The sequence below is a fragment of the Actinia tenebrosa genome, unplaced genomic scaffold, assembly GCF_029948245.1.
Source record: "Actinia tenebrosa isolate PJP-AT-01 unplaced genomic scaffold, QUT_ActTen_1.0 PGA_scaffold12__29_contigs__length_12842862, whole genome shotgun sequence".
In the NCBI taxonomy this organism is placed as follows: Eukaryota; Metazoa; Cnidaria; class Anthozoa; order Actiniaria; family Actiniidae; genus Actinia; species Actinia tenebrosa.
The window spans coordinates 5,050,159-5,077,658 of record NW_028292572.1 but is presented as its reverse complement, the minus strand read 5'-3'; the positions used below and the strand labels follow the sequence as shown (position 1 = coordinate 5,077,658).

At 33.9% G+C, this 27,500-nt stretch overlaps 2 protein-coding genes and 1 pseudogene across 6 annotated transcripts in view; 2 read left to right on the top strand and 1 right to left on the bottom strand.

Annotated features, from left to right (window-relative positions):
• LOC116299176 (cilia- and flagella-associated protein 46-like) overlaps positions 1 to 27,500 on the top strand; it is a 107,674-nt gene that overhangs the window by 48,442 nt on the left and 31,732 nt on the right. For all 4 annotated transcript variants that reach the window (XR_016119439.1, XM_089028208.1, XM_089028207.1 and 1 more), the window contains exons 39-50: positions 18,449 to 18,571; positions 19,127 to 19,233; positions 19,785 to 19,875; positions 20,714 to 20,857; positions 21,473 to 21,553; positions 22,306 to 22,452; positions 22,754 to 22,827; positions 23,643 to 23,721; positions 24,628 to 24,714; positions 25,174 to 25,323; positions 25,662 to 25,751; positions 26,879 to 26,968. Coding sequence is in view for 3 of the 4 variants with exons in the window: in XM_089028208.1 (XP_088884334.1) it covers positions 18,449 to 18,571; positions 19,127 to 19,233; positions 19,785 to 19,875; positions 20,714 to 20,857; positions 21,473 to 21,553; positions 22,306 to 22,452; positions 22,754 to 22,827; positions 23,643 to 23,721; positions 24,628 to 24,714; positions 25,174 to 25,323; positions 25,662 to 25,751; positions 26,879 to 26,968 (1,263 nt within the window). In the remaining variant the exon portion in view is untranslated. The remainder of the gene's footprint in view (positions 1 to 18,448; positions 18,572 to 19,126; positions 19,234 to 19,784; positions 19,876 to 20,713; positions 20,858 to 21,472; positions 21,554 to 22,305; positions 22,453 to 22,753; positions 22,828 to 23,642; positions 23,722 to 24,627; positions 24,715 to 25,173; positions 25,324 to 25,661; positions 25,752 to 26,878; positions 26,969 to 27,500) is intronic.
• On the bottom strand, positions 395 to 8,556 carry LOC148912071 (uncharacterized; annotated as a pseudogene). Its single transcript, XR_016119440.1, has 16 exons — positions 8,047 to 8,556; positions 7,870 to 7,972; positions 7,038 to 7,258; positions 6,831 to 6,880; positions 6,538 to 6,619; positions 5,922 to 6,092; positions 5,510 to 5,655; positions 5,018 to 5,132; positions 4,649 to 4,732; positions 4,319 to 4,499; positions 3,949 to 4,038; positions 3,344 to 3,415; positions 2,600 to 2,660; positions 2,365 to 2,430; positions 2,023 to 2,210; positions 395 to 1,805 (listed from the first exon to the last, which is right to left on the bottom strand). The product of XR_016119440.1 is annotated as an uncharacterized LOC148912071 (transcript).
• LOC148912070 (uncharacterized) lies at positions 10,526 to 13,132 on the top strand. Its single transcript, XM_089028474.1, has one exon. It carries the CDS (start codon positions 10,598 to 10,600, stop codon positions 12,752 to 12,754), a length of 2,157 nt encoding a protein of 718 aa, XP_088884600.1. The 5' UTR covers positions 10,526 to 10,597; the 3' UTR covers positions 12,755 to 13,132.

Sequence of the window (27,500 nt, the reverse complement as noted above, 5' to 3'; positions counted from 1 at the left end):
TTTTCTGGGGTTCTTTTTATTTCAATATTTTATTGGGACTCTTAGTAGCCATTTCATTACATTCTCATTTAATGTAAAAAAATGTAAAAAATGTCCTCCTCTCCTGAATTATGTCTTAATGTAATAGAATGTTACTGGATGCATAATTTTTATTTTAATAAATTTCTTTCATTGCTATAAATGGGATATTTTTTCAATTTTTCACTTTCCTTTATTCATTTTCTAGTTCAAGTATGAATGGTGTTCAAAACAAAACGTTTTTTAAATTAAATTTCTAGACTCTTCATTTGTAAAAATAATAGAAGTCTGAAATGGAGTAAATTTGTTTTTGCAACATAGTGGAGTGGTTTTCAAAAATTTGTGAAATACAATTTAGCATAATTTACACTTTACATTTCATTGCTCACATTTTCTTTTTATTCTCTCTTTATTTCCATTTTAAGATTTTTAATTAATATACAACTAGTAAAAGTATGAAATGTGTTCATGAAATGAAATGGGATGGGAGAAATCCCCCTTTTTTATTTTTGTTCACTTTTTTCATTTATATCCAATTATACAATTCCAAAATAGAATAAACCATTTTGATGTATTTCCATTTTCACTTTTTGTTATTCATAATACTTGTCTGAATTGGGTGGAATATGTTTGAATGCAAAATAGGATAGACATGTCTTTCAATATCTTATTTCCAGTTTTCTTCATTTATACAAACATTGGTGTAAATTTTTTGATTGCAAAATGGTAAACAACCCTTTCCTATTATTTTCATTTCTTCATTTATAACTAGTATACAAGTCTACAATAATTGCAAGAATGAAAGGTTTGCTTTTCAATTTGAATTGGGAAAAATACTACTTCACTTACATTTTTATGTATTCCACACTTTGCTCATATTAATAATCAATAGAGTGCAAATAATATACCATAGGGAACATAAAGAACATAATGTAAAGAAAAGCACAAGACGTAAAACAATGGAATTTAATACATGGGTTAAAAATATACAATCCACACTGGAGCAAGATAAACAATAGATTGCAATTTGAAGTTGCACTCCACTGATTTCTTGATGCTTTGCTTATTTCTCTACTTCCACAGTTAGCACTAATCATTTATTATTAGCTGGCTATTTCATGGGTATACTATTTGCACTCTACATCTTTACATATACATGTATATTAAGTTATTGAGAATTAATATCTATTGATTGTTTTCTTCGTCATTTGAATCAGTATCCCAATGTTCACTAGTACTGTCACTATCATCTACATCTTCCATTTCATTTGAGAAGTCATTGTCTTCATCTGTGGGTATCATAACTGGGTTATTACTGGTGCTAATGTAATGGATCTTCTCTTCCACAAAGTAAGGAGAAACTCCCAAGCCTTCCAATTGTTTCGTAAGTTTAGAGATGTCTTCATAAATAGCAGCACATTTTTGTAATAGTAATGCTTTCAACCCAGGCTTCATGTTCATAGTGCATTGATTCCTTATAGCCTGCAATTGAGCAAACTTTGCTTGAACAAGACGGATCATTTCTGTCTTGACAAGCTCCACCTCTTCTTCACACCTTTCTCTGTAGCTGTACAAACTGATTATCTTCTTCCTTACAGACTGAGGGATTTCATCATTAGTCTCATTTGAAACAGCACTAAAAATTGTATTTGATGGGTCCTTGATCTCATGGAAAGTCAACCTTTCCGATGTATCCACCAATGCATTAAATACAACCAAACACTTTTCCATGGATTTTGTGGCTTTACTGATTTGTGTTGACAGCTTAATGGCTATGCTTTGACCATCTGCAAAATAAAAAAACAATAGTACTGTCATACATTTTTGCTTGTTTAACAACAGATCCAGATACTCAATATGCTGCATGTGCTTCAACTGCTTTGCTAAAACAAATGAACACCATATAAATTATACTAGATTGCATAAATTATCAGCCACAAATGTATATCAAGCTACTTGCAGGAGAACAGTTGAAAATAGTTTTGAATATCGATAAATCATAACCTGCATATTTTTTCTTCATTTCTAAAAGAAATGTGCGTTCTGAAGCCAAACGATGTATGTCAAGCAATGCTAGAGTCTTCTTCTTAATAAACAATCGCTTCTTGACAGTTTCAAAAACTGTAGCATCCTCCTTCCATCTTGTTTTGATATTGTACTTTTTTTCTATGGAGACCAACTCCTTTTCTTTCCTAAAAATTGTAGAATAATGAATAATGAATATACGAATAAACTTGTCACGAGTGACCTTGCAGCACATCAGCTTCATTGTGTGGTTTTATATCTGCAGTTGACAGAGAATTGCACAATAATCATTGTCCACAATAATCAGGCATAAATTTTCACCTCTTTTTCTTATTCTGAATGGACTCTGTTGCCTCTTGACCTATATCCATGCATCTCAAGTCAGCACTGTGAAATACAATGAAGTGACTGTTAATTTTTTGGATATTATGTACACATTATTTGCCCAGTCTGGTGAGCATCATGATATTTTGAAATAAAAAAAGGCACTAAAACAACAACGAAACAATGAAATTATGTTTTTTTAACTTTTACAGTAACTACAAATGAACATTACCTTAACATTTGCACTTCAAGTAGGGTATCCACATACTTTTCATCCCAAAGAAGCTCGAGCACTAAAGTTCAAAAGAAAAGATAAACATTCTGGATTAGTAGTGCTTAAAAAATGAGTAGGAGTGTTTTATACCTGATAAAACACAATCTACGAGTTTTTTGAACTGCTTAAAACACTCATGAACAATTTATAAGATTTTGGTTCAACTAGAGCCACCATACACGTCACAAACATGGATTTTTATACTTCGATAGAGATTTGACGTCACGGGCATGCACAACCAGATTCAATAGAAGCTCCCACACGTTGGATATTGCGTGTCAAGGCAAAGACAGGCACGTTAGTCAAAGATTTTTAGGGTTGACTGTGACCTTGATGAAGACACGTGTCTTTATATAAAATCACTTGAATACTAATGAAGTGGACTTTATCGGGTATAAAGGTTCATGCACGTGACGTGTATGGTGGCTCCAATTGGAACATAAGCTTATGAATTATTAATGAGTGTTTTAAACTTATTTATCAAACTTGATAAATTAACTAGTCCATCTTTTTAGATAGATTATGGCACCTAGATTATTGATTAATATTGAAAGCACCTCCTCCATACATGAAATGTGTAAAATTTTGAAAATATATTTTAAGTTTTACACAATTGTATTTATTCTTCCCTTGTGACTTTTATGTTCCTTAAAAGTGGAAAATTCAACCTTTTTTGGCAGTAATTTTAGTGTGATATTTTACCATTTTCTCTTGGCTTAATGTCTGTAAACTCTGCTGTTTTCCACTGTTTTATAACTTCTTCTGTGCATGGGTCTAAAGTGAGAAAATAATTTTTTTAAATAATTTTTTTATTTTTGAAGTTTGAGACTGTCATTATACATTACATTTATTGATAATTTATATCAGTGCAGTACAGATCATCTTTCATTTTCACAATGATACAGTTGTTGTCATACTAGTGAAAAGCAGTATGGGTACTACATTGATCATTTGTGATCATATAGCAGTCAATTTGAACATTTCAGATTTTCCTTGGCTCACATGATATCCACTCTATTATAATATGATATAGGTTGATAATCTGAATAACCGTAATATGGAGAATTTGAATTCTTACAGTGTTTCAGATTATCAACTTATATATTCATATTATGATAGAGTGGATTTCACATGAGCCAAGGAAAATCTCCAACTTTTTCTTTAGAAACACTGTTTCACTAAGTTAACATCCATTATTATATTATACATTATTACAATATATCATGTTTAAGGAAGGGAAAGGGAATTCACTTGAATGAGTTCATAATATTAAACTTTTTGTAACAAAAATTATATGGAAAACATACAAGAAAGAGTGGCCTCAATATCTTTAATATCGTTTTCCACGGTGACTGCAAGATCCTTAGCTTTTAATAATTTGTCCTTAAGAGACCTCCCTACAAAAAAAGAAATAAAAATATGTACATAATTATGATATAAGCTACTGTAATTTACATGCAATCAATGATAATAAGAAAACATAATAACATGATCTTTAGCTGCTATGAGGCAAGCAAGGCCCACACATACTCTCAGATCAAATAACAAATATATATATACTGTTTTGGCTCTGTAATAATATCAGTCTGTCTATTGCCAGGGTAAAAAAATTGATTCATACCAACAAAATAGTACTACATTTAAAGAGGAAAAATGTAATTTAGTATTTAGCTGTACCAAATTTCCTGTGAAGCCTTTGTCCATAAAAGATCAATGCATCAGTAAGAACATCAATTCTCTTTTCAGAAGACATTTCTTTTGTCATTGATGAATATCCTCTCAAGTAAGATCACAGTCTTTCAACCCCTTCACCATCAGTCAGCCCAACTCCTGCAATACGTCTTGGGTTGTATTCAATCTATAAATTAAACAAGTATAAAAGTATGAATATTTGAATAGTCTAAAGTACCTTAAACCTGTTTAAGAAAAGCTTCTGTGCTTTTGTTGCCATACATGACATATTCTAAAAAACAGTTGATTAGTTGATTATAAAGTACAGATATTTACCTGGCAAGATGCTTTATGTCCATAACAGTGGAATATGGGAATAGCCAAGTCTATGTTCTCAATCAGATTTTCTTGGTTGGTACACTTTGAGAAAAACCCATTAAAATGATGTTACTAATAAAGCAGGGGAGGCTATTATGCCCTCACACTCACTACTGACCCTTTATTCTTTATTCATATCACAAACATTGACATGCATGCTTGAAGAAAAAAAACAGAGAATTCAATAGTATGCATGAGAATAGCACATCAAACAAATTAATGCAACATGCCACAAATACTACAGTTAAAATATTTAATATCAACAATAACATGATCCCGTATATAAATGGAAATAATAGTTACTATCAAATTCAATCATAAACTCACCTTTAAATGAGATGCTAAAATACATGCAATGTCATACATAATGACAAGTTTTACTCCAGGTTTATCTTTTAAACTCTCTTTTAATTTGTTAATTTCGTATATTGAATATGAAATCCTATAAGAAAAGACAAGTGTGTATTTACAATGTATAATATATTTTTAAAAGAACAAAATTAATATTAAAATAAGACATATTTTCAATTTTTATTCTAGCATTCAAAATACAACATACACATAGCTTTATGTTAGTATAGGCATGCAGCCAGTTAGATAATTAATAAATTAAAGTAAATAAATAAAAATTGCTCAAGACAATCAAAAATACTTAATACAATGAACAGAAGCAGTGTTTATGTAAAATACAGTATAATTTATATTGCATGACATTTTTATCATTATACTGGTGACTGTTGTTCAACAGCAATAACGCATACAAGATTCCCTTGTCATTCACACATTATGCATGTAGCGCAAAAGAAAAAAGAAAAATACCTTTCCCCATACTTGAGATTGACAAAACTTTTTGGAAAGTCATGTCGGCACACTCTTCCAAAAACACCCTTCTCATCAAACAGTTTATTTTTTCCTTTAGACCGTAGAGACAGTAGCACTTCTCCTGCATGAAATCGGTTGCAGTTCTAATAAAAGAGAAATAATTTATACAAGAACATAATAAATCTGCACTTTTAAAAAAGATTGCGTGACATGGAAATCCTTAATGCTCATAATGGCTCCTTAATGCTCATAATGGCTCCTTAATGCTCATAATGGCTCCTTAATGCTCATAAATACAAGAAATATGACAGATAGCCATAGGTTTTCAGTGGAAGATCCAAGATTTTGTCTATGATGACTAACATTTAGCTTTGTAACAGTCAAATATATAGATGTGTATCATACTTACTTCTTCAATCTTAGTCCCTTCTTTACCATAATTATCAACAAAGTTGTCAATATCTGTTTGATCACTGAATATTAATTCTTTGTGGCGTGGTTCTACTAGTCCTCCACCCTTCTTTTTCTTTCTTGTAAGACCCATGCAAGCATCAAGACTCTCTATCAATACACCTTCATCCTGAAATGATAATTTAAAATGCTTTTAATAATTTAGGCTAATGTAATTTGAAAAAAAAATTAGTGTTAACAGTTTGACCAGGTACACTTTCTATTTAATTGTATCACATGTACAGCCAATCAGAACTACCCAGCAAATCTTATCAAAGCTACCAATCCATCACTTTTGGTACAGTGTGGATAAGAATTCAGATGATCCTCACATGTTGTAAAGAATGATTGATTGGTTATTTTTTTGTCAATGTTCCCTGTTCAAATCACAGTCTATAGAGGATACAGAAAAAACACTATTAAACTCAACCCAAAATGTTGTGTTGTCTGAATATAACATTGACTTTTGTGTTGAAAAAAAAAAAGAATATCCAAAATTTAATAAAATTCATATAGTTCTCACTACTACAAAGAGTATGAAAAAATAGGAAGAAAAAAGAAATCTCCGCTTATACCTCAGGGCACAATTGGCATTGAGTGCCATTGGTCAGTCCTGGACAAAAACTATGTAAATGCTGCATATGGTACTTGAACTGCCTGCAAGAAAATAGAGAATGAAAAATAAATTGGTGACCTGATTTAATTTCACCTAAGGTATTTTACAATAACACCATTTATATATAAAAGTGATTCAAATGTGTATTTTTAAAAAGTGCTTGTAAGAAAAATATACTGTAAATGCAGTTGTGTCCTATGTAAAATCTATAAGTTTTTTATTTGTCTTTGAAGAATTATGAATAATACATACCTGAATTCTTCAAAACAGCCAGAATTTAGAATTCCATACAGTGATGTACGCTAAACAAATAAAAAAAAGAATAATTAGCATTTTGGTATTGTAGTATTCAAGCCCCATTAACCCAATCTCCTAAAAGAAGGAACCAGGTTCACCTTTTTTATCATTTCAAATGAAAAATATTGGCATACTATGGAATACACTGTAAACATTGCTTACCACTGTTTTTCCAAGTTGAGGCTGTAATAAATCCAGAACTTCACTAAAGTCGTATAGTGATACTTGACATTGTAAAAAAAGCTTTTCCAGTAAATTCATCAATGATATGTGAAAAGCAGTGGTTGGTTTCACTGGTGAACCTGGCCAGAAATTGCACCGTACTAATGAGACTCCATATGGCTCACAGTCACACACCTCTACATGTTTGAAATGTTGTATCCCTGAAATGAAACATTTTAAGTAATATTAAAGATACAATTGATTGTTTAAGAGAGGATGAAATAATACATCAAAATGTGGCGAGAACAAGAAAGGTACACACAAGATGCACCACATTTTGACATCTTCTATAAGAGTACAGACGCACAGAAAAATGGAATCTATTTCTTTTATTCATAATTAAGCGGTTTTTGTGTTAAACATGGAGCGCATGATAAATGTTCGAAATGACTGTTATGATCATTTGTGCATCTGTTCTCTACTAACACACAACTCTTGACCAATCAAAGTGAGCATAGTATAAGAACTATCATGTAATATTCATTTATAATATAAATACACCTATTTCAAAACGTTCACATATAGAATGCTGGATAGGTGATAAGTAAAAGCACAGCAAAAAGAACTATGGATTTAAATATCGTTTTTTTAAAATAGGTGTATGCATAAAATGATTTTATGTAAAAACATGAAAGAAATTATGGGATGTCTGCGAATATCGAAGGCGTATAATCCAGTTCTTGAAGATTTTATTATTTCTGTTTATAGCTGTTGAATACACAAATACACAAATATTTAAACAAGTGAAATCACATTTTTGCATCAGCCTTACCAGAACTATCGACAAGGGTAAAGTTTCGCAGAACTTTTGTTGGGCAATTGTGACCGTATCCGATGATGCCATGGTCAACATAGAATGGTGCGAACATTTCATCCTAAAGGATAGTAAAAAAAACATGACTTGATATGTCATAAACAATTACTAAACGCTACAAAGTTGTGAATTTACCTTCCAAATTTCCAAAAGATGGAACTGGTTTCTTTTGAGGTGTAAATGTACTGCACATTGCTCACAGAAAAACTGTCGTGGACCACACTCTTGACATCGTATCTTGGCTGGTTGCGCATTACATTCAGAACATGCAGTTCTAGTTAAGGAGCATTCTTCCATAAAAGCATCGATCACTGATTGCCTTATCTTCTCCCAGTTGTTAAAAGAAAAAACTTGTCTTCTTTGATGAATAGAAAGTTCACATGTTGGCTCGTCGAGCAACACTTCGCTAGTACTAGAGCACGTTGTTTTCGTTTCTGATTTTTTTTCGGCAGTTTTCTTCACGACGTTAACGGGCACATACACGGAACGTTTACCACTCCGACTGATGAATGTGGTTTTCAATTTCACGGCTCGCAATTTCTTCATTAATAGATTGATTTTACAGTTATATTATATTTTGACAATGTTGCTCTAAGAAAATGGCTACTAGTAACGAGGCGGCGTCAAGCTGCAGACCCAAGCAACCAGAAAGCCAATCTAATCAGTGATTGGCTAAAATAAAACAATTGAACCATGTTCCACTTCAGTTGGTTTAGAGTACAGTCTGAAGAGGGTCCGACCCAAAGATCTAAATTTAGATATTGGGGTCGGACCCAGTTTAGATCAAGCGAAGATGGTGAAATATCACAACTAAACACATTAAAAGAAGAAGAAAGATTTGTCCAAAAGAGTAGAGAAAGAAAAGTGTTCTCGAATAATTTTGATAGCATGCACGGGTTTTGCTGTCCTGGTGAATTTGGTAATGCCAAGCAAAGGGGGTCGTAAGTCCCATAGGAAGCAGCCAAGAACAAGAGACTAGTGCCAGACGTTTTTTCATCGTGTATGGACGAACTCTATGAACAGTTACCTTGGTTGATCTGAACCGTTCCACACTTATTATCAATAGACTAAGCAAAGTCACACACTTGGAAGCCCAATAGAAGAAGTAGTAAGCCTTACATAAGATGTTGCCAAAAACGTCATTATCCCAAAGTTCCCAGAGATATGGAAAACGAAGTAGAGAACGAATGTTGTGATACGAATGCGTAATAGCAATGAGGATATCTGAAACGGCCATGTTGATGATCAAGTGATGGATGTTCCTTTTCACGGTGAATCTGGCAGCGATGAGGATGATCAAAATATTGCCAAACACGGCAAAGCCACCCACTAACAAGATGGCCATTACCTTTACAGTACGTACAAGATCTGAATCGGATACATGGAAGCACGACAAACTGCTTTGCGTTAGGTTGTCCGAACCGTTCATGATTTGAGCTGAACTGATAACGAGCCTGTCCCTTCCACCTTCAACCTCCTACTAACGAAATGACTCCTTACTCAACTCAAATATACTTGGCCTTCATAATAACTCAAAACCAATCAACAGGAAATAGTTTCCGACTGTGAACGTTGACAGTTTTTAAAATCGTTGTTAAATTAAACATTGATAATGTTTTTTCTCGTTCAATTTTTAATAGTCGACGTCTGCTCTTGTTTAAGACTATCTAGGCAAAAAACAGAAGTGGCTTTAGTTAATTCAACTATTCACGGACTGTATTATCTGGTTTAGATTGAATTCTATTGAAAAAAACCACCGTACTTTTTGAGTTGAATGTACGCTATTGGACGTATTTTACAAGAGAAAATGCATCCGGGGTCAAGCTGAAATAAAACAGAACCTGTCAAAAAAAAAAAAAAAAAAAAAAAACAGAAGTGGATTTGAAAACCCCGTGCTTTCCTGAACATCTTGGTATATAATTCATAGAAATTTGTAAAAATTTCGAACCGTATTTTTGATGATTTTATAAGCTCATACTATCTGTTGGCCTATACATTCGCCTCTTATGGTTTCTTAGGATTCGTAGCCTCGAAAACACGCTCACTACGGTAGTTAGCGAAAGAACAGAAGATTTACGGGTCATTTAGGATGTTGTGTCACGCAGTTTACTACTTGAGCTATATAACTTTACTTTTAACAACCTTTTGCTTTATAAAGAGAGGAAAAAGACCGAAAAAATCAAATATTCCAAATGTATGGGCAATTTTTTCCAGTGATAACAAACAAAAACCAACACAAGCCTTTTTCTTGAATTTAAATTAATTTTTTTTAAATTTTGACAAAATATTGCTTTATACCTATTGTTTTAGAAAATCAAAAGAAAAACATATTGTATCTTGCACAAGTTTAGGGCTTTGCCCTGTTGAAGTTCGAAACGTTATGGTTACTTAAAGAAGTTCTACGGTTTTTCAGCTGTTTTGAGTCATATTTGAAAAGTTCCAAAGCATTCAGCCGTTTTAAATCGTAAGGGAGGGAGGGAGGGAGGGAAGGAAGGAAGAGCAGACTTTTTTGCCACATTTTTATCTATAGTTTCCTTTTATTATTATTATTATTTATTTTTTTTCCCCTAATTTTTTTTTTTTTTTTTTTTTTTTTCTTCATTTTATTCCATTTCGATTTAACCTTTTACATTTATAATATAGATTCCTGTTTAATTTGGCTGTGAAGTTTGGCGGCGTCGTGTTCATGGGGCGGCGTTTCGACGTTGCTGAAGTATATTATTACGTTCAGCTGCGTCGCTGCGTCGTCCGCGTGAGCGTGGTGTCGCTGAGCTTCACAGTTAAATTTATATTATTTAGATTACGAAATGAGATTCTTATAGTGGGAGACTTAAATATGGACATGTATGAAAACGAGCTGGATGGAAGAAAACCTAATAAAACACTGGTTGAGTTCTGCAGAAAGTTTTGCTTTGTTAACCAAATATCCGAACCGACTCGAGTTACTGAAAAATCCAAAACATTGATTGACGTCATTTTGTCTAGTCATGCTGAGCGCTATGCAACTAGTGGCACCTTACCTCTCGGAATCAGTGACCATGACCTTATTTATATTATCAGAAAATGCAAATTACCGAGACCTAAACCTCGCACTATTGAATATCGCAGCTTCAAGAACTTTAAAGAAGAGGATTTTATTTCTGCTCTGCAAAACGTTCCTTGGCATACTGCGTTTAGTTACGACGATGCTGATGAAATCTGGGATCATTGGTCAAAACTTTATAAAGACATACTGGATTTACACGCTCCCTTAAAGAAGAAGCAAATAAGATCTGACCAATTACCATGGATAACGCCTGAAATATCGCGTGAGATATCTCGTCGCAATCGTCTTTTTAAACAACACAAGAAAAATCCAACAGTCAACTCCTGGGAGTTGTATCGTAAACAACGGAATAAAGTTAGATCTCTCAAACGTAAAGAAACAAAGGCCTTTTGTTATAAAGCCTCAAATAATATAAAGAATCCTGGTGAGTTTTGGAAGAAGATGAGACCCTTGATGCCCAACAGTAAATCTTCTGGTTCAAACAAAATTCAACTGATTGAAAATAACGCCTTATTATCTGATTCTAAACTTGTAGCTGAAACCTTGAATGATTATTTCATTAATGCTGCTGGTTCATATGATTCTACCTCGAACGATTTTTCTGATCACCCAAGCATACGTCGTATTGGAATGAAGAACTGTGATCTCAACTTTGATTTTCACATGGTAGATGAACCGTATATAAAGGATATTTTGGATAAACTTAACCCCAAAAAGTCAGTTGGTATTGACAAGATATCTCCTAAAGTCCTCAAGTTCTCGTCGACAATTTTATCTTGCGAAATTACACGTCTCATCAATTGTTTCATTTGCAGTCAGTCATGTCCTCTGGAATGGAAATCTAGTAATGTGACACCGATTCATAAAAGATCGGACGAAACTGATAAAACTAACTATCGTCCAATTTCCATTTTATCGACCATTTCCAAAATCTACGAGAAAGTTTTATATGATCAGATATATACTGCTATTTCTCCTCATTTTTCTAACAACTTGTCTGGATTTTTAAAGGGACATTCCTGTTGTACAGCTCTAATTAAAATAATTGATGATTGGCGTGCAAGTTTAGATGATAGGAAAGGAATTGTTACCATAGCAGTAGATCTCAGCAAAGCCTTTGATTCCATCAAGCATAATTTGCTTATTGCAAAGCTTAAAGCCTACGGCTTTAACACAGATGCAATTCTTCTTATGAAAGCCTATCTCCTTGGTCGCCGCCAAAGAGTTCGGGTTGACAACGTATTTTCTGAGTGGCAACCAATAACAGCTGGAGTACCTCAAGGATCCTTACTTGGACCGCTTCTGTTCAACATCTTTGTGAATGACTTGAATGACTTCATCTCTACAGTATCTCTACGTATGTATGCTGATGACACTACTGAATACTATGCTGACTACTCTCCTATGGTACTAAACTATACTATCAACAAGGAACTTAACTCCATCAAGGAGTGGGTTACTAGTAACCATCTGTCAATCAACACTGTAAAGACTCAAGCTCTCGTCATCGGAACGAACACTTACAAGTACAATCTTCTATTGGGTGATAATCCTGTGAAAATCAAGGACTCTTTAAAGATACTTGGCGTTACCATTGACTCAAAATTAACTTTTGAGGAACATTTAAATGTCCAGCTTAATAAGGCTTATGCTAAGACAAACGCTTTACGTAGAATAAGACGTTTAGTTCCAGCGCATGTTATGATTCAATTATATAGGGCTTTTATTTATTGCCTCATCTTGAGTATTGTAGCCCTGTGCTGGTGGGAATATCTAAGTCACTCTCAAAAAAATTAGAAGAAGCCAATTATTATATTCTTAGAACTTTATTAGGCCTATCTAAATCTAATTCTTATGACAGCATTCTTAAATCAATTAATATGCGTACCGTAGAACATAGGAGATATTTCCAAGTTTTAGTCTTACTTTTTAAATGCATCAAAGGGAATGGCCCTAGATATATTAATGACTTTTTCAAATTTCGTACAGTTAAGTATAATTTAAGAGGCTCTGGTACTAAACTTGAGCAATATTCATTTAACAGTAAATGGCGTCTTAATTCTTTTGTATCCATAGCTAGTCATCTTTGGAACAATTTACCATCTAATGCGAGAAATGCTGTTAACGTAAATAGCTTTAAGAATATCATACGTAAATTAGACTTCATACCTTTTATATATCGTTAGATAAATTTTTATTTATCATATATTGGATTTTTTTTTTTTTTTTTTTTCCTTCTTATTTCCTTTATTAACTTCCCATTGTAAATAGATATTTATCATTTCATATTTTATATTTATTGCATATATACATATATATATTATATTTTATATCACTTTAATTTAGGTTATTTCTTAATAGATTAGTGCACGTGCGCATTTTAAACGAGTATGTGAAATGCTCCTAGGCGTTATGTGGATAAATAAACTATTATTATTATTATTATTATTATATATAGTTCATTTTAATCTTGATGTATTGTTTTATTATACTATAGTTAATTTTCTTATAAGTTCTTGTTGATAGTTGTTATTACATATATTTTATATTTTTAAATTTGTAAATATTAGTAGTTTTATGTTGAGGGCCACAAGTTTATTAGTGTAGTACACTATTTAGTGCCACCCTCATTAAATAAAGTTGTTATTATTATTATTATTATTATTATTATTATTATTATTATTATTATTATTATTATTATTATTATTATTATTATAAGGAAGGAACGTAGGGAGACTGAACAACTAATCAATAAAATTTTGAGCATATTATATAATGGAAAACCCATTTCATCGGCATAAGACATTTTCTTATTCCATGCTCTCTATACTTAGATTGCGCTAAAACACGGCTCTAACTAAAACAAAATGAAAGACGGCAAACATTCTTTGCATTCCTACAAAAATCTTCGAGACTTGAAAGCGAGCTATTTATTATAAACCACATACATTTACTGTAATACACTGACACAAAACCAAGCTCTTCTCTATATAATTGCTTAGTTTCCCCCCCCCCCCCCCCTTGGGTTAGTCAGACATTAGACCTCCTACCCAACCACCTGTAATATCTAGGACAGATGATTATCAATATATATTTTAATATCCTTGCGTTAGACGACGTTGACTAGGTGGCCGACTACTTTAGCTAAAAGTAATTCGAAAAATTTCTAAGCAAGCTTATTTTAGACAAAATTTAAGGCTTATTCAAAACGAAGAAAGAAAAATGGGGGATTCTGAAATGGTTTTTGGAGATAATGAAATGTTGATGTTATTATCTTGCCAAGTTTTCAAAAGAGAAATGGCAGGAACCAACCATATCAGAAAAAATCTGTTAACATTTGGTCAGCTACGATTTCAAGCTCACGCCCCCTCATGTGAGCCCATACAAATTATGTCTCAAAAACACGGTTTTTGGATCTTTTCTCAAAATAATGACTATCTAGGCGAAAAACAGAAGTGGATTCAGTTAAATTCAACTATTCACGGACTGTATCATATGGTTTTTATGGAAAAATATGGCGTACGAAACCGTTCAAAATTCAGCCGGACTATTATCGATATCGGTTATTCAATTATCGATGTCTGACTCTATTATCGATATCGGGTATTCCGTTCGCGTGTTCTGAACTTTATTATCCATATCCGGTTTTCCATTCTCGTGGTCTGACTTTATTATCTAAGTCCGGTATTCCATTCTCGTGGTCTGACACTAATTCTCGGGGTCTGACATTTAATAATAACGATGTCGGATATCGAATTGCATTTCAGTTTCACACATTCAGTAATTTTATGTAATTTTATGTAAAGTAAATGAAAGAGATTGTGTTATGTAAAGTAAATGAAGGGATTTTTTTGTGGAAAGGAAATGAAAGGGATTTTTTGATGCGTATTAAGCATTTGAGGGATTTTTTGTTGCGTATTAAGTGTTTGAGGGATTTTTTGTTGCATAAAGTATAATTGAAAGGGATTTTTTGTGGAAAGGAAATGAAAGGGATTTTTTATGGAAAGGAAATGAAAGGGATTTTCAAGCGCGCGCTTGAAACCGTTATTTCAAACTTTTGCCGCTCATTTTTAATATCTTTTTTTCGCTGCGCTCCATGCACTTTAGTTTGGATTATTTGCCGACGCCATTCTTCAATAGGAGGACCGACCGTAGAAAAGACACTTCGATTCGTTAAACATGTCCTACTACCTTGTCCAACTTAAGGATAAGGGTACTGAGTTCACTTTCTCCATTTCTTATCTAAAAATAACGTTGAGCCAGTACTAAACAGAGGGTCGATTTAACAATTGCGTAGCAAATTTATTTTGTAAAATAAGTTTCCCACATTTCCACTTATTAATAAAACAAAGGTATGGTGGAAATCTTTCTTGCATTAAATACAAAAATCTCATTCGTTCTTCTTTCTTTTTCTTCCTTGGAAAAAAATCATAATAAAATATATCGACTTAATGTAGCCACTTACATTTCCTTGAATCAGATATTCTATATTTATTGTCTATATAAAATGTCATGTGTTAAAATGGATATCTTGAAAAAAAAGAATGAATGAATAAATAAATGACAAATGAAGATATTCAAAATTCAGCGGTTCAATCATTATGTGTCCCTATATTTAAAGATTAAAAGTTTTTAAAATGATTCAAAATGAATGAAAAAGGAAAGGAAAAACCCTGTATATAAACCCATTCGGGAAATGGCCGCTTTAAATTATATATTTTTTAAATTTAATGCCTGAAAAGAAATGAATGATAAGTAAGGATTCTGTGAACAATCTGACAGAAAAAAGTGATTATTTTAGGAGTTGTAAAGTGCTACATGACACCAAAGCGAGGCTAGTCGTTATTGATCAGCAAAATCTCATACTTATATCTGTACATTCATTCCATGATGTCTTATCAGAAAAACACCTCAGTATTGAAACTTTCCCTGCTTACTCACTTTTCAATGCTCTTTTAGGTGAAAGCGATATACTGATAAATTGACGATGAAAAAGAACAAAAGTGAAAAGTAGAAACTAGTAAAAACTCAGACGAGCAAATTTCTTTTTCTTTCTTTTCATTTTTCTTTTTATATTTAGTTTTATAAATATGCAAGAATATCAGTCAAGCAAAAAATGTACAAGAATATATTCATGCAAAAACAGGTATTCGGACCCGGCCAAGCTAAGGATGAAGGGAGGGTTGTTACTCGGGAGGTGTACTTTTTTAACGACTGCATAATAAAAGACGTGACTACGTACAGAACTGAGAATAGAAAAGAATTGTAGCCAAGGCAACGTTTCGAAGCATATGCTCACACATTCATTCCATAATATCTTTAAAGAAAAAGTCATTTCCTTTCCACAAAAAAATCCCTTCATTTACTTTACATAACACAATCTCTTTCATTTACTTTACATAAAATTACTGAGTGTGTGAAACTGAAATGCAATTCGATATCCGACATCGTTATTATTAAATGTCAGACCCCGAGAATTAGTGTCAGACCACGAGAATGGAATACCGGACTTGGATAATAAAGTCAGACCACGAGAATGGAATACCGGACTTGGATAATAAAGTTCAGACCCCGAGAATGGAAAACCGGATATGGATAATAAAGTTCAGACCACGCGAACGGAATACCCGATATCGATAATAGAGTCAGACCTCGATAATGCAATACCCGACATCGATAATTGAATAACCGATATCGATAATAGCCCGGATGAATTTTGAACGGTTTCGTACGCCATAGAAAAAGACCGAAAAGAGCAAATATTCCAAATGTATGGGCAATGTTTTTCCAATGTCCCACAAAATAAGTCATAACTTGGAAACGTAAAAAAGCTTTGCAGTGGATGTTTTTTTTCTTCAAAAAATCTACTTTGAGAAATTTTTCGAGAATAAGCTAAAATAGTAAGCTGAGCTTTCGAGAATAAAACAAAATTTTCAAAGCACGAAAAAAACTGAATAGTTCTCAAACGATATATATGACAAAAAACCCACACAACCCATTTCTTTAAGTTAAATTAATTACGTTTTTTCAAACTTTTCAATCTTTTTCAAATTATTCAGCCGTTTGAAAACAGTTTTTTTCAAAAAAGCAGGTTTGATCGTCTTGCTTTGAATTAATAGAGAGATTAAGATTCTCGTTTACGGCAAACGTGAAAAGTCAGTTGACCAGTGAAAATTCTTTAAGACCAGTGAAAAGGAATCGCAAGGATATCAAAATGGTAGATAAAAATAAGAATACTTGTCTTTCTCGAGAAGGTTTGCAAAAGGTAAAGTGAAATGTAATAATGTGAATAAATGTGAATAATTGTTCAGATTACAGATTTCTTAAATGCATAGGAAAAAATTGTCCATACATTTGGAATATTTGCTCTACATTCTAACGCAAATGCAACAAAACATCTTTGTACAATTGAAAATACCGCTTCAAATAAGCATTTTATCATAGTACATAAGTTTTTAACTGTTAAAAAAAGGTTTTGAGTGTTAACCAAAACGAAAACTTGGGATCAAAACTCAGTCATATGAAGGTCTAGTTTTTGGCGCTTTTTGCCATTATTGCTCGTTATTGAAAAAAATTTCCTCTTAATATGAAATTCATGCAAAAGTTTTCATTTACTTATTTTCCGTAGGACGTTTTCTTTTATTTCTCTTATCTTTGCTTTTATTATAAGTTTATTGTTGCTTCAAAAAGATGAACTCCAAACCGATTTACTCAGGAAAAATTTTCCGACTGCGAATGTTGACAGTCTGAAATAGTTATTAAAGTTAAACAATTCAACTAATAAACTTTTTTTAGTTCTGGTCCAATTTTTACTAGTTTGTTTTTGCTTTAGTATCTTAGGTCTTGATTATCCAACAATTATTTGCCGAAGGCGAAGTGAATATCGGGGAATATTTACCGAGACGCGAGTTTCGACATTTTCCGATATTCACTGAGGCTGAGGCAAATAATTGTTTTAGCATAAATACACAGGTGATTTTTTCAAAATAATGAAAAAAAAGAAGATAAAAGACATTTTTTTCCGGTAACAGCAACAAAGCGGCTGGCTGCCATTTTGGATTATCGCTGAAGGAGATTGTCGTGTGATAGTTTCTCGACCAATCAGCGCGCGAGATTTCAATAATTACCTGTGTATTTTTACTAATACGTGTTAATAACTGTCCAAATAGTTTTATTTCGTTTTCGGGATCTTAATTACTTCTTAAACAAAGTTCTTTGGTCTGTTTATCGACACAATATGGGAAATCACTAATTGATAAGAGACAAGCCACGAGGACAAAGTATACCTATGTCACCGACGTCAATATTTTGTAATCGACCTTTAATCTATAGTTTGGAACTTTTTACCATTTTGTTAAGTAAAACAATGAAGTATTTTTTCAGTTTTATAAACACGATTTATTAGTTTTAAATAAGCTTTTAACACGTTTGCTAACCATTTTTTCCCCGCCATCTGTTGTATATAAACATGGTGTACGAATTTCTTTTCAGAGTCTAAAGGGAGACCAAAAGTTTTGGCTTCAAACCACTCTTCTTCTTGTCGAGGCATGCCTGTACAAAATCGATAAACGCTCTCAAAATCCTAACAAACCTGACAAAGAAGCTTTGGAAAAGGTAGTTAATATGTTTGTTTGTTTGTTCGTTTGTTTTTGTTTGTTTTTGTTTGTTTTCGTTTTTGTTTTTTGTTGTTTTTTTTTTGTTTTTTTTGTTTGTTTTGTTTTTCGTTTTTTTGTTTTGTTTTGTTTTTTTTTATTGTTTTTTTTTTGTTGTTGTTGTTGTTGTTTGTTTTTTGTGGTTCGTTTTTTTTATAAGACCAGTGTATTTTTAGTATTAATAAAAATGACTGTAGTCCTCCCATTTCTCCTATAGAGTCAACAAGGAACAAGATTTAGCTCTACCAAAGTTCAATTTTTTACCGTCTCCCCTCTGAATCCCCAGCCCTCCCCCTATTAAAAGCTTATTTCCCTCATCAATTTACATCTACATGCCCACACAAGAAGACATTTTAAAAGCAGTTTGAATGCTAACCCCCGGCAGTCTGTTGTGATTCAGCATCAGAACGACAAGAATGTGGCGAACAAATCAAATGAAATTATAAACACTTTTCAAGTTTTTAAACTAAAATTTAAATTCAATTAAAATTGTTGAAATCTCCTTGTAATATTTCAGGCTCGTGGGATTATTGTTGATGCTAAATCACTGTTTCAAGGCTTGTCAGAAGAAAACGAAAACAAGGCCAACTTGTCGGACTACATCGAGGCTATCCTAGAAGCCAGGTAAATGTGTTAATTTACTTTAAGGAGAAATATGCAGGCGACTTATGTAATGTTTTATTATAATTGAAATATTATATGTAATGAGTATAAGGCCTGCATCGTTGTCCCCTTCCTCCCCGTCGTCCCCTATCCAACAGACCCAACCAATGGGAAAGGCTAGATTCAAGCTTGTGTCACCATTACAGACAAGAACATACTTTCAAGCAAACACCCCTATGCATCAGCTTATTCAATACCATTTTTCCTGAGTCACACTTTATGAACTAAGCTTCGCCTTCTTACATAATCTTATGAAATATTCAGTTTATTTTATATTCAATACCATTTTTCCTGTGTCACATGTTATGAACTGAAACTTCGCTATACTAACATCGAGGTGTTCTTTGGTGAGAACGAACACGAGACACTCGTCTCTCGTTATTCGTTCATTCATTATAGGGTGCTCTTTAATTTCTGATGTTCATTTTGATCCAACTGCTCGTTTGAAGGGAATAGTTTCACGTGATCTGTTATTGCTAGTGGCTTATTGTCCAATGTTTATTGTTTTTTAGGCATGGCATATTATTATTTGATTATCTCGTTAACGATGAAAGTAAGGAAAAAGACGAAGAGACGTTAATGAATTGCGATAACGCATATCAGGTAAAACAATTTAACTCAGTGTTTGACCAACGAAAAGAGATGATTATGGCTGCTTGGATTTTTTCAAAGACTATCTCATTTTGGGAGTGGGACTGCAATGGACTACTTCGACAATACGGCGGTAAAAGTCATCATGGATCGCAAGGCATTATGGGGTGTCGAGGCAAATAAAGCTTTGTTACAGTAATGACGTCGATTGATTATAACAGATTACCGAAGAAAAAGCAACAAAAGATGAATTAAATAGCACATCGTTTACAATACAATACATCTTTATTCACAAATCCTTTTATGTTAGATTACATTAAATTATATATTTAGATCATTGAATAGAAAGAAAATACTTATTTCGTCAAATAAATAAAGTTAAATGTAAGAGCCTAAATGACCATATAGTTTCCTAGTTAGACCCGTTTACCCATAAAAGAAAGAAAACGCATGAAAATCTATACATTTTTTGTCATCTTTGTTTAGTTTTGTCCCATGGCAAGATGGCCGCCGTATCGTCGAACTAGTCCATTACGTTCAGTAGACGAGTGTCTTATCTTGGCTTTTATCTCACTGAAACAATCATCTACTTTATTAACCTTCAGAAATAAGCACTTGTGGTTTCTCTTTTTACCATGGTTGATTAGGATCGACTGCGTTATGACCGAACGTCTTGAGTTAAAGTTCAATTAAAAATGAAATAAAAAAGTAGAAGATTTTCGGCATTGTCATGGGCTAATATTTTAATCTTAGATTTTGTTTAATTTTGAATTATAAATCTCTGTGGGCCAAAATTAATTTCATCATCATATCCCCAACTATTTTATTGGCCATCTTACCTAAAATACAGTACCTGCGTGGAGCTAGAGAAAAGCTAGCTCAGCTTGGATATCGAAGGGAAGCGGCGAGAGTGATGAGGAAGCAAGCTGCCATTAAAAGAATGTTAGCGGATGGAGCTAAGACTACTGATGAACGCCATGAGTATTTTCTTCAGGTGCGTACAAAGACTACTATAGAATTGAAGTGATAGAAGTGACCAACAGCGTTGGGGGAGGCCATGTATGAATGCATCTGTGTTGACCATGAGATGGTGTATGATAGAAGTGAACAACAGTGTTGGGGGAGGCCATGTATGAATGTATCTGTGTTTACCACGAGATGGTGGATGATAGAAGTGACCAACAGTGTTGAGGGAGGCCATGTATGAATGTATCTGTGTTTACCACGAGATGGTGGATGATAGAAGTGACCAACAGTGTTGGGGGAGGCCATGTATGAATGTATCTGTGTTTACCACGAGATGGTGGATGATAGAAGTGACCAACAGTGTTGGGGGAGGCCATGTATGAATGTATCTGTGTTGACCATGAAATGGTGTATGATAGAAGTGACCAACAGTGTTGAGGGAGGCCATGTATGAATGTATCTGTGTTTACCACGAGATGGTGGATGATAGGGTTAGAAGGTTATCTGGGGTTGCTAAGTAGTGGTCGAAGATTAAAGCTACTTATTTTGAGTGTCATAAGTTCATCAGTGTAAACTGTTAATGTTTCCTCTTGAAATAAAGTTTATTATTATTAGAATGTTTGTGTTGTCATGTCATCTACAGGCCTATAGCATATTGATGGAAGCGACCAACATCGCTGACGCCGTGATGTATGATGCGCAACAAGCATCACCTTTATACGAGGTTAGAATCCTACCACTATTCACCCTTTTTTTCCCTATTCATTTTTCTTTTCTTTTCTTTTTTTTCTTTCTTCTTTTTTCTTTATCGGCCTGTTGTTTGACACAAGTAGAACCATCATGTGAACTGCTTCAAGTTTTGTATCTTGATTTCTTATTACATGTATGGAATTCGTATAAAGAAATCCCTTAAGTCTCAGTTATTTATATCACTGTTCGACTAGTTCATTCATAATAAATCAAGCACACCGTGCGCTACATCAAACCTGACTTCATAACACGCCAAAATACTTTATCCATCATTTTTTCTTCTAAGAAGGCAACAGGTAAGTGGCCGAACCGTTTTTGCTAAACAACTTAAAGGGCACTTGGATGAAAATCAATGAAAATTGGAAATGGCTTTAAACTTGGTTAAACTTATCTATATGGCCCAGATAGTAGCCAAGCAACATGTTTCCTTCACAGTCAAAAGTGGCGGGAAAAAATTATTAATTTTATTCAGCATCTAAATTGTGAGTAAATGACGTCATTTACTCAACGCTATTGTTCTTTTCGCTTTTAACCCAAAATATCTCAACAGCGAGTGGCTCTCAGGCTAAAATTTTCACTAATCAGATTTTCATAATCATAATTGAGTCATATTATCCTCGAATACTTCAATTATTCGGACTTTCAAAAATCGGGGCGTTTTTATCCAAGTGCCCCTTTAAAGTGAGACCAATGTTTCTAACATTAGAAAATATTCTCGTTGTGTAGATGAGGATGGTTAGTCTTCCCGTTCAGCGTGAAGCGGTGGACGTCCATCTCGACTTGACTGATCTTATGGTTAGTATGTTCCTATGCTATTCACAAGAGGACCGCAATAGAAGACAACTCGAGGCTCGTAAAGGCAGTATGCAGAAGGTATGTGACTGGCAGACTTTTTATGAACGTAAACGAAAATCCCATGACATGGCAGTGTAACTTCAAGCGAACCACTTTCATATTTTAAAATTACCGCTCACCAATTCAAATTTGTTGGCCATTTTTTAGTATTTTTTTAGGATGTGACGAAATCACAACAATTATCAAGAACCAGATTTCGCACAAGGATAAAAACGAAGCGCACTGAATATTGTCATAGTGCGTGCTCCCTCTCGATTTATAATAACTATTTATCATAATAGTGTGCAATTCTAGTTTCTTTTTTTCATTTAACGAATAGATGATAGATGACTTTGTAAAGAGTGAAGCGGTTCTATGTAGTGAAGAGAAACAAGAATGGAAAGATACTTGCAGGTAATTAAAGGATATCTTGTACTGAAATCTATGATAATCGCCGATGATTTATACATAGAAATAGCTGTATGCCTTCCCACTTATACAATACAATGTTAGGGAAGCACGGGTAGCGTAGCGGTGAGAGCGCTCGCCTCGCATCAATGCGATTAATGATATATCGTTCAAGTATATATATTCGTATACTATTGGAGCTTTCATCGATATCTATATATTAATAAACAGAACATTACATGAGCTCTTAGACAAGTTTTATCTTCTTGTGTTGAATATCTCTCACTCGAAGATAAAATTCGTATGTCTGCGCGCCCATATAATATCCTCTAGTCATTTTAAGGTGCAGTACGGAATATTTGAATATTTTTTCGAGTTCGAGGGTTGGAGTCCAGAACTCGGTGTCGTATGTGAATAGCTTCTTGTTAGTTAGGACTTTTTTAAATCTGAATTCTCATCGGTCGAGAACCTACAAATAATTCTAGCTATCAGCGTGCGCCAGCGAATTTTCAGGGGTCGATAGTTATCTATAGGCAGTTATCTGCGAAAACGAGCCAGCATAGGACAGCGGATGGCGGTTATCTGAAGGTTGTTTTTTAATTTATTATCTTGAAACTTAAAAAAGTCTATCATAAAGTTTCTATCTTTGTATTATCAGATCTATTTGAACAATGCATAATCATAAAACATTTATTGGATTCGGTTTTGATAAAATCCGGAATTATCAATGTCCAATAAGACTTAGGGTAATAACACTTGCCTCGACATTGATAATTCCGGAGATCATCAAAACCTCATCCAATAATTGTTTACTATTCTAGCTCTCTTGCCGTGGATGCTATGATGCAGTTATCATTGGTTAGTGGAATGACGAATGGTTTACCTCATCTTAGAGCAAAGGTACGTCACTGCATGTTACTTAAAACAGTTACAGCTCAACAAATTAGATAGAACATCTCAGAGTTTAAGATTCTTTGAACCGAGAATAAATGATTACACCTTTTTAGTTACAGCTTCCGGCTGTACTACATTTCGCTATAAAAAAGTGATAAGTTCATAGATATGAGAAGCATCTATCGTGAAAGCGAGAATGGTGACCCGCCCTCTTTTTTTTTTTTTTTTTTTTTTTTTTTTTTTCTTTAACAGTTTTAAATTGTCCTTTACATGCTTAATGTCCATGCAAATTTTCAGAATAAAGCGGTTATGGTCAATATTTATTTCAAGGGAATCATCTTAATTAAATAATATGTAGTTGTTTTTGGGACACGATTTTAATCCCACCGGGAAAACTGCTGAGACGGTGATTGAGTCGGAACCAAGAATGACAGCTTCTGAAAAACAATTTTTTCTTTTCTTTTTTACTTCTCGTATCGTGCAGATATATATTTGAAAGTATCGCAGTTTTAAAACAGTATTTATTTAATTGCCCTAATTCACTATGATGTCACATCAAAACAATCTATTGTTTTGAACGCAAAGGATCATGGTCGTCGGAGGGGGTCAAATCAACGCAAATTCACCAAAAATTGTTCTAAAACCCGTATCAATCCACGAAGAGAATAGCCAGCAAACGCTCAGAATATCTTTTAGTACATATTAACACATATTATATCTGAAAACCAGGCCATTTTAGATTAAATTGTTTCGCTAGGAGCAAATTTTGTTGAATTTTCTATTGGATTTGGCGATTCTATCCCCCACATAAACAAGCAGTGACGTCATAGTGAATTAGGGCAATTTTAACCTGAATCAGGAAAAAACAGGGATTAAAGGTTTTATAACATTTCTTAATTGTTTTACCAATAGGTCATGCATAGCCTGGGGGTTTGTCTCAGAGCACTGTCAGCTCATTCGTCACCAGATGCTGACAATCAGTGGAAAGAACTCGAACAGGTATTAGGGATCGACGACGGCGACGTCAACCGGAAGTGTAAATAATTTCTCTTTAGGGTTCTGTTCATTGGAGATTTTATTCAAAACATTGTCAGTAAAGTCAACTCATCCACAGGGAAGACTTTAAAGACTCGAAACCCCAGAGTGAAGTAATTTAAACTTCTGGTTGACGTCACCGTCGCAGATTTTGCAGATCTTAAAGTCCCTTTTACCCGGATAGCACTCAAGACTCTCGCATTCCAAACTCAAATTGACCTGAACAAAAAAAGAGGGTAACTCTGTCAATCAATAATACTAGTTCTCAGGAATGGTATTCTTACTGGCGTGAACTATGGAAAACTGAATGCGCCATTCATTTAATTTACCCAATTCCAAATGGCACGAACACGAATCTTAGTGGCAAAGTTCCCAAACTGTCTTAAAAGTGCATAACTTTATCTCAAGTCTTCTTCCTTTTAGAATCGTACACTTGACTTGGAGAAAGAAACTATAGAAAATCAAAGTCAAGAATCGAAAGAGAACAGCCAAGGTCTGGATGGCGTCATGAAGGCAAATACAAATGAATCACGGGAAATCCTTAAATATACTACACAGGCATTCAACCTCAATGTAAGTATACTATTAGTAATACTAGCTCTAATGACGATTATCCTGAATATACATCGTATGAGAATACTCGAACAAGACAGAATCAACTTCTAAATTCTAATAAATTCGATTTTGACGTCGACAGCTTAAACACAAGTCACTAGTTTTGGAGATTTGCGCAATCACGCCCTGCCCTTCGGCAAAAAATAAATTAGACCCGTTTTCTACAAACACATGGACACACACGCACCCAATCTCAGTGTTTTTCCTAAATATATTCTAGAACAGTCACACTGCAGATGTAAGTATTCATAGACAAACCCTTGTCTCAAGTTATATTAATCTTTATCGTGTTTCAGCGAGTATACACTACATCCAGGAAATATCTGTGTCAAGCGGTTGAATGTTTATCACAGGCTGTGCAGATAGCGTTAAAGGGAGGATTACGGGTAAGTTATATAGGTCCAGTCAGTATTTGAAAATTGGCTTCAGTGAACGCGTCAAAATCGGAATTAGAAAATGACATATTTTCTTCGGTGTTATATGCATATTTTCTTCGGTGTTATATGGTAAAAAATATGTCATTTTAAGGTGCAGTACGGAATATTTGAATATTTTTTCGAGCTCGTGGGTTTGAGTCCAGAACTCGGTGTCGTATGTAAATAGTTCTCGTTAGTTCTCTCCCGTGATTCGAGGGTTTTTCTCCGGCTTTTTCGGATTTCCTCCTTCCGAAACAACTTTTACTACATACTAATAGACCGTTCTCTCAAGGTTGCGTGCGCATCCAACTTGACTTGCCGCAAAATTGAAAAACGCAAATTTAATAAAATTGAGAAACCATTTTTATATTTAAAGAGGAGAATAATCGATTTTACCAGCTTTCATGATGATGCAGTTTTCTCCTGAAAAAGTACACGGAAATCTCCAAAATTTCAAGTTAAATGAAAGACATCCATTGTAATTTTCACTAAATCTGATATCGTGTTGAGTTATCTGTAGTTATCTTTCATTTGACAAGTAAAACCAACCAAAAAAGCGAAAAAATGTCGACCATAGAGAACTTTGTGGAAGGATTTTTCAAGAACGTCGTGTACACGTTACAAAAATCCTGTGCGGGAGAGTAGTAAGGTCGAAATTCGTTCTCGCCCGAGTCGTACGCAAGTAGTAACTTTGACATAACATGGCAGAAAATTTTCTGCATGCGAAAAATTTTCTGCACGAAAATTTCACTCATAGAAATCTTGTAGGAAGAGCCAAAAGAGTTTTAAATAAATGAATCCCCCATCGTAGGGATCATTTTGATCAAGTTTTTTGTGGAGTTCGAGGTTTAAAAGACGATGAAATCGTGGTTCAAAGTGAGTTGTTTGTTCAAATATGGCGACTGTGGTTTCCTCCCTTGTCAGAGTATATATACATAAGATATATATACATAATTAATTATTTAATTTTTCCGATTTTATTTTCACCATTCACTTTAATCTAAATTGGGCTCCCTGTGATTGAATGAAGAGCCACTGTGGAAATGCCACTGTTTATGACGTATACTAATGTTAAGTATTTGTTTAATTGATTACAGGATATAGTTAGCCAGGCCAGTCATCAGCTTGTAGAGTGCATAGGTACACATGACCCAGCTTCATCCGCGCAGTATCTCGCTCTCTATCAGGTTTGTTTCATATTCCTACATCCTTTTTTTCAGTTCTCACCCACTCACCCGTCCTTTCCTTCCAATCCCGTGTTGAACCTTAAGCCAATAAACGTGACTGTGTAATTACATTTACATACACATATATATATATTTAACAATTATTCGCCGAAGGCGAAGTGAATATCGAGGAATATATACCGAGACACACAAACAAACAGAAACTTCAAAAAGACAAATTCACGCAAAACTTTTAGCAAAACATTTAGGCCATACTTCGTTGCCTTTTTAGTATTGATAGGAATGGCATTTACTTTCATTTTTTTCAATTTCCTCATCGGAAATTGTAGCAAAACGATTGCCGGCAAATGCCATTTTAATTTAATTAATTAAATTAATTATTTTGTTGCCGACCCAATATTCCGAGATTCAGAGGTGAATATCGTACAATATTCACCTCCAATTAACCAATGAGCGCGCTCGTTCTTAGGAAGTACACAAGTTGGTATATGCTAAATATGTATATTTCATTTCTGATTGTTTTGGTTGCTTT

What these genes read in the sequence shown, in the direction of transcription:
- LOC148912070 (XM_089028474.1), top strand. Translation starts at nt 10,598, where the DNA reads ATGGGGCGGCGTTTCGACGTTGCTGAAGTATATTATTACGTTCAGCTG.